Raw genomic sequence first — 7,994 nt, 5'->3', positions numbered from 1 at the left:
CCGGTGACAGTTCTGTATTTGGAGGCGTCTTCAGGAGGAGACACTTGACCATGTCTTGTTTTAATGTAAGATGAACATTGTGTTTCCCCTCTCACCTTACATTAGCAAAGTTAGATTAAGAAATCATTGTGAGACAAGCGTCCTCAATCTCTTATGGATTAATCTCTCAGATTTCCTGGTCATTCACATGAGGAATGCCTCTTGTCCCTCTGCAGCCAGGTTGGAGGGGGCGCGGTAGGCTTGAAGACGGACTGACAGGAATAATGACTTTTTGGGAACCTCTTAACAGAGCCTGGCTATTTTTCCTGTAAGTGCAGAACCATCATGAATAGCAGAAATAGATCTTTAAATTGTCAAAGAAAGAGCTGGAATCCAAATGGAAACTCTTCCATATTCCTACACCACCACACTCAGGCCAATTTAATCTGAGAAATCACTAGACTCGCTGTCCAGCATTTCAAATCCAGGCAGAGCACACACCAGTTTATTTTGAAATGCAACACAGATCAGTATTTTATGAAGACAACTTATTACCACATTAACATTATCAGGTAAAAACAGCTTCCAAAGGCATGCATAGAAAGTTAAGCATAGTCTTTGAATTCCTTATTTCTAAATATACAAAAAATACATTTAAATTATATAATTTTAGTGAATCAAAGACTTATAAAATTACAATTCTGGTTTTCACAACATAGAAAAAATACAAAAATGACTATATATACGGTTGTATAATTTTTTACCCAAATTTCAAAGGAGCAGTATGTACTGATTCTGATGTTTTATAATGTTTTATCTGAAACTCAGAATTGAAAATAATTTGCAGGTTGTACCACATCAATGCCAACCTTGTATTATAAATGAATAACCAAGACGACAAGTGGAAATGAGGGCACAATCTCTTCACACGCCTCTTTAACTATGCATCTTCAAAACCCTTCCTGGTGGAAGTTCTCTCCAGAGGAGCGTGTTTGTCTGGGAGGGGAGGGCCTTCTCCGTGACTGAGTCTCAAGGGGCCTGTGATAATGGCCAGGATGTGTTAAATGAATGATCCCAACCCTAGCAAACAGGACACAGCAAGACGCAGGTTAGCAGCTCGTGTCCACAAAGCACTACCGCATACCTCAAAGAATTCCCTGCTGGAAGGCGGTCCCCCAGGGGGGATCTGAATCACCTAGTCAGGTGGGCAGCCGGGCAGATGATGCCTTTGACTAGGCCCCAGAGTGAAAATGCTCAGTCTGACAAGATACCCACCCAATACCACCTTCCTCATTCACACTTTATAAGAAGGTGTGGCATTTGGTGCGGTACACGTTGTCAATTCATAAAAGAACACCACCACTTCAAAGGATAAGTTAATTCATGTTAGAGATAAACCAGTTACTGAGAGGTGATGGAAGGACGTGGTGACATTCCTTCCTTATCTGCCAAGAGCATTTTAAATGTTGATGGACAAAAATACACACTGGGGTTGAGACCATTATTGAGAAGGGAGCTGTCTGCTGTGTTCTTGTTGCCAAAGTTCAATTTGCTGTAATTCCACTGTTCGCGACAGACTGTTTTCCATAAATACTGACAGATTATAATAGATGCCTGAATAGAACTGCCAATCCGGCAATCCTGGAAAACCTACATTTTTCATCCCATCTTCTATAACTATTCCTAAAGCAACTGAAAAAAATCTTCCCCCAAGTAAGTAATAAGGCTAATAGAACTCAAATGGATTTTATTTTATAGTAGAAATACATTTTGCAAGAAGAAAAAGCATGAAAAATAATCTTTCCCACATACTGTGTTCATGAAGTACAAGAATAGATTCTAATCTCAACAGACCCAGTTAAGAGTGATTTTAAGAAGAATTTTAATGCTCAATTCAAAAATAATTTATTACATATTTGCCTGCATTAAATTTTAGGCTGCATACTTTCTTCTCATTTTCATCCTAATTTTCAAGCTTCTATGAAAATAAGCACTTAAAAATTATCTCCCATTATGATACTCTTCTGATATCAGCAATTATATTTTAAATGAAAACTACTCGTGAAGCTAGCAAACCAGACCTCTGAAGTTTTAAAGAGCAACCAATTAAGAAGAAAAGGTGCCACAAGAACGTTCTGTGTTTAAAATCTAGTGCATGCCTAAACCTGGGCTTTACTTTTTCATCCAACCCTTTCCTGAAAAGTTGTAAATGGACAGCTGAGCCGTTAAATGGTATGAAGACATTAAATGGCTAATTAGACAGTGTCCATATGACTAAAGCATTTCTTGGCTGCTCCAGCATGTGTGGAGGATACTGCCTTTGGTTCACGACTGCCCAGCTGGAACCCTGCACTGCCTCTGGACTCACAACTCGGTGGGACTACACAGGACCACAAGCAGAAGGAGCCAAACAGAAGAGTTGAATGAAAATTTAAAAATCAAATAATAAGAGTGTATAAATCTATTCCTGAATGTTCTTCCGGACTACGTTTCTAAAGTAACACCTTCCATGTGCTTTCAATAACAGATTCTCTACTCCCATGGGCCTGGACTGGTGTCAGGTCCATAAAGGAGAACAGCTATCGGCAAATGCCTTTCCCACAGGTGTTCCGAGAATGGGACTGTGAAAGGCACTTGCCATCTACTAGCGACTGAGCTTCCCGTTTCTGAGGACTGTCATTCTGCTAAAATACGATCGAGGCGGAGCCCCAGAGAAGGGAGGTTCTCTACAATGTACACAAACTCAGTAGATTCAAGCACTGTTTCTCAGTGGCAGGCAGTGAGGACTCAAGTGAAGACAGACAAAAGGTTCTAGTTGTTTTCTGATTAAGGTTCTACCCCAAAGCTTCACAGACATATACACTGTATAATTCACTCACTAGAGGGGAGGGGCCAGGGCCCAGCCACAACTTCAGAGCATTCCAGAGAACAAAGTTTGCCGCTTCAAAAATACAAAGTTTCCAGCATGCAGTCAAGCACTTTGAAAAGCGAACGCTAACTAAACGCACTGCAGACTGAAACACGACTCTGCTGCAAGCTGGGCACTCAGCGGGTACAACTTCATCACTCGCACCGTAACTCTCCAGCACTTAGTGTTACAGCTCCATATTTATCAGATCCAGGAAGGAAACAGGAGGATACAAAATGCCAAATCCCTTTCTAGCGCCATCATAAATATTGGGTATTTCTGGTTGAAAGAGCATGCTGAATTCGACCGGCCAGGATGCTTCATGTAACAGCTTTTTTTTTTTAAATAAAATCCTAGGCCCATGTGATACTGAATTTTGGGTTTTATTTTTATTTTTTAAATATTTTAAAAACAGTTCTTACTTATTTTCTATGAAATGTATTAGGAACTCAAAAAGTCTGCAGCATTTTTTGTCATTGAAAAGGTTTTTTTTTTTGAGGGGTGCAGGAAGCAGGAACTATTCAAATTTCTTGTGTTCTTCAGTATGAGAAAGGACCTTTCTTCTCTGGTGTATCATGTGGAAGTATAACTGGGGAAAAACTGGAAAGAAAAGAAAGAAGTGGTTAAGGAGGTCATTTAAACTTGCGCGTTCTGTTTAAGGCATTGGACTGCAGGTGCTCTCGGACTCTCCCTTCCCATCCAGCAATAAGGCAGGCACCAAGGCGGGCTGGGAAGGGAGGGCAAACGCAGAGACTTACCTTTTCCCCGCTGTAGCCGAGGGGGAAGGGTGGTGTGGAATGGAATGACAGACCCTATTGTCACTATCCTTACCAGTCAAGATGCCACAGAGCTGCCAAATAATACTCTTTACACTTCCTCATATTATCTTCACATTTATTCTCTGATTTCACAAGAACCAGGTGAAGAATTCTAGTGATGGAGTTATTATTCCTGTTCAGAGGAGGAATTCAGGCCCTAGAGAGGGTAGGCGACTTGCCAGGGGTTTCACAGCAAATTACTGACAAAGTTAGCACTGGGCTCTGGGCTCCTGACTTAGTCTAGCCCGGTCACTGCTCTGTCACCTGGGCAGATCTCCCAAATGTACTTCCTGAGAAAGGCTGTTCTTGGAATGGGGAGACTGAGGAAGGAGGAGTGCTGAGACACTGCTGACACAGCCACACCAGGTTTGGGTGTAGAAGTCTTGTGAAAAGGAAGCCAGCATCTTAGGCACCGGAGAGTCTGTTCTTGGTCATTTCACAGATTACTTTAAAAAGTACTGAATCTCAAAAGAACAGGGTGGTACTGCCTCCCTAGGGAGTATTTGGAATTAGGGGGAAGGGGGCAGGTGACTGGCATTTAGCACATGGGGCCAGGAACGCCAAAACGTGCAGTGTGCGACAGTTCCCCACCACTAAGAACTGTCCCACCTCAATGCCCACAGTGTCCCTGCTGGGAGTTGCCAACTCAAGCCGCCTGGTCTCCACAAGGTGACTGTACACTGGGGGCTCAATGGCCATGTAAAAACCTGCAGTAAGACGATGTGGAGTGCTATCTTCTTCCTTCCTTCCTTCCCTCCCTTCCCAACAGCTCCCATCTCTATTTTTTAGACAGTAACCTGTCTCTCTGGGGAGGTAATTTTTACTGCTGCCAACTCTCCCCTGACAGTTTCTTCCTTTTTAAATGGGTTCCAAGTTGGCCAAATTTCAAACGATCTTCCCAAAGTACTCCAAGACATCAGTGGGTGTGTGGCACGGATCTGATAAGCTGCAGAGGAGGCTGGGGGTGCACAGGGTGCCATCCACCCCACTCACCACTTGCAGGCAGGAAGTTATTCACAGAAAAGACCCAGCTCGTGCATATAATTCAACAGGGAGAGAGCTATTTTAGTACGAAAGCCAGAAAATTTGACAAGCTCTATAATCTAAAAACTGGAAGTAAAGATATAATTAAACCATAAGGAATGCTAATTGTAAGCATTTACATATGTGGGGCCAGTCAAATTTCTATAGATATACTTTAGTAAAGGGAAACTTGGTGGCAAAGTACGTTAAGGACGTTTCCACTGGTTGCATTTGTGATTACACTGCCCCATCTAAGGTGGCTGCAGCCTCACAGCTGGTTCAGCGGGTCTGAGGGAGGATGACAACCTAGAAGCCATTCATTAGGCCCTTAGAGGCAGTTAAGGCAAGATGGTGGGGTCTGCCTTCATCCCTGTAGGCAACAGCCTGCTGGCTACCGGAAGGGTCAGAGGTCAGAAATGGAAGGCAGACGTGGCCTTTCATTTCTTTATATCCTTCAGAGGTTTCTAAGTGCCCAAGAGAAAGGAATGTGTGTGGGAGGCCAGGAGAATGGAGGTACCAGGCTGTAGGTTCTCGATACCTCTAGTAGTGACTTCTTGGGGACCAGAACTTGGGTGATGCTGTCTCCATCTGAATTACTCGTATGTTCAGACTGAACCCAACTATCATGACTGAAACAACTCCAGATGCATGGCTACTATTTTTAACTACATTGAGCTACAGTGAAGAAAACCCCTAAGAAAATTTCGACCTGACAATAGGCTCTTTAGAATTCTACCTCCTGCTCTCCCAGTTCAGGACACAGAATGGAGACAGTGGCTGTGCCTGTGTGTGTGTCTGTCTCCGGTGTGTTGGGGTGGGGGTTGTGGGAGTCCCTGGGCCCGTGTCCCTCTAAGAAGATGGGCTCACTTTCTCTCTAGGAGAGGAGGACCTGGAGGCTGAGAGCAACTGGAGATGCTCTGCTTGCAGCAAGTTTCTTCTCAGTTTCTCTAAAAACTAGAGGTGTGGTTATGGTTACTGACAACGTGGAGAGTGCCCAGCATCTCGGTGCCCTCACCCTACATCGATGCTTCTCATTTCTCACTCTTTTTTTTACCCCCACGCCTACAACCAACTTTTGCCAGTTTGGGGGGGATGTAAACAGGACTCAGATGTGTAATGAGCCTGCAGATACTGCACATACTGCAACTGCCATACAGCAGGAGAGGGGCACTTTGCAAGCGACTCCAAAGCACCCCAATATGAGAAAACCCCTGAGGCCACAGCTCACGGGCCACAGTTTGGGCTGCATATGCAGCAATAGGTCAGGACCATAAAGAAGGGGTATTGCTTCATAAAGACAGGTATCTCAACAGCTTCCCATTAAAGATGAAAATAAACTTAAGTTGTAGGAAGAAAACCAAATTTGGTAAAGAAGACTGCCTATCAACAGCAACCTCTCCTAACTCTGTCTTTTATTCTTATAAATACAAAGTTTTGGAAAGTTGGAAATGTGCAGTTGGCTGCAATGAACTGTTCGAACTGGTCTCAATATTAACAACCGAAACTACTGAAAACATGGAGGGCAACTGGCTCAGGCCAGAGGCACAGTGAGTGCCAGCAGACAGAAATGATCTGCAGCAGGAGATACGGTCCGGGCTGCCATCTTGAGCCTGGGCGGGAAGTCAGGGATTTGGAGGGAATCTTTTAATCTTTACTTGGAATCAAACCTTTTTCTTGGTCTATAGGAGTTAAGTTGCCTTAAAAAAGAAATCATATAGACTTTAACTAGGCCAGGTCCTTACCACAAGGAGGCTGAGGATGGAAGAAGGGGGAAGGAATGGAGGGGAAGAAAGCAGACTTCTGTTGAGAGGAGAGTCTGCCCCACACTCTGCAATACAGCTGGCCCTGAGGGCTGTGTTTTTTCTCTTCTCTCTCTCAATCTTAAGGCCAAGAAGGAACATCTCACGGAACTGGGTTTGTTTTCCCGAGAATCCTATCACCAGGGAGGGGTGCCCCTTAACTAGATCACGAAGTCAGCAGGCAGAACCAAAGGGCTGGGCACTGGCTGCCACTAGAGCGTAAAATAGACTAGGGGGTGCAGACAGAGCCAGGCTGCTCTGGAATGAAGCCCCTCCTTCTTCAACAGACTGGAAATCCTGCAGCGACTCTGAGGTAGGGGCCCCAGATTTCTGCCAATGTGGTAGCATCTCGCTATTGATTCGATTTCATGATCTCTTCCCTGCCCCCTTCCAAGTTATCAAACACAGCATCTATCTCCTATTCATTCAAAAATTTATGTTGAATTTAAATAAATCCTGTGGTACCCCCTGGGATATTATATATTACTCTGGGTGTGGCAATTCTCTGACTAGGAATTGTTGCTCTAGAGACTGGAAAATGAAACTCTGAGGGAACAAAATTAGAAAGGTGAAAAACAGTGACAATTTTATTACTTAAATTTTTAGACTCTTCCATATTTATCTTTTGTTTAAAAATCAACTACCTTTTGCATCTGAAAAGAGATGGCCTTTAGCCACTGTGGTTCCAGCACCAAAGAGGAGGACTTGATAATTCGTAAAGAGTGGAAAATGAATCATGAAGCAGACCTGGGTCTAAGAATTTCCCTAAGATAAACATTCACATGAAATCTGGATGTAGTTTTTTTCTCACAATGCATGAAATACAATTTTCCACAGAGGGACACACAAACATGTCGTTTTCAATTGTTAGGGTGATTCATTCAGTTCACGCTGTGGGCTGAAGGAAAACCCACTCCTCCGGTCTGAATTTAACCCGAGGTTTAGGGCAGAATACAGCATCTTATAGACTAAAATTAGATTCAGAGCCACAATGGCTACGGAAATAGCTAAATGAGAAGAAACATTAACTTCATATATCCTTGGGTAGAACAAGATCCTTTCGGGTATGTGGAAATCACTCACAGGATTTCAACTGAACATTAGAATTTGAGAAAAGGACTAAACAACTCTTCCTCAGCAAACAGGACTCACTTCATAGAAGCCTCAAACAAGGCCTCTTCTTTCTTTCTGGGGATGCTGACAGGCACATGTGATTATCCATATATTTAACCTGTAGCAATACTGTTAAAATAACTGGAAACCATTCTGAAGAGAACACCATGTCCTCTTCAGATGGTTTTCATGCTTATTTCCAAATAAGAAATACAGAAAAAAATCTATTTTTATGTTATTTGTTTCTGGTTAACTACTGATTCCTTAAAAATGAAGTAACTCTATCTTGATACAGTAAAAACGCAAAAATCTCTTTACAATGTTCTTCAGATAGCAAAACAAGCAGTTCTTGAG

The 7,994-nt window shown here is 43.0% G+C and overlaps 1 protein-coding gene across 1 annotated transcript in view; it reads right to left on the bottom strand.

Moving 5' to 3' along the window:
* Positions 1 to 455: 455 nt before the first annotated feature.
* The window catches only part of HACD2 (3-hydroxyacyl-CoA dehydratase 2), a 96,728-nt gene continuing 89,189 nt past the window's right edge, over positions 456 to 7,994 (bottom strand). Inside the window, exon 7 of the mRNA XM_023623642.2 lies at positions 456 to 3,487. Coding sequence (XP_023479410.1) covers positions 3,405 to 3,487 — 83 coding nt within the window. The 3' untranslated portion in view covers positions 456 to 3,404. The remainder of the gene's footprint in view (positions 3,488 to 7,994) is intronic.

Source organism: Equus caballus, chromosome 19 (assembly GCF_041296265.1).
Source record: "Equus caballus isolate H_3958 breed thoroughbred chromosome 19, TB-T2T, whole genome shotgun sequence".
In the NCBI taxonomy this organism is placed as follows: domain Eukaryota; kingdom Metazoa; phylum Chordata; class Mammalia; order Perissodactyla; family Equidae; genus Equus; species Equus caballus.
The sequence above is the reverse complement of the archived record's forward strand: the minus strand, read 5'-3'. Positions and strand labels throughout refer to the sequence as shown.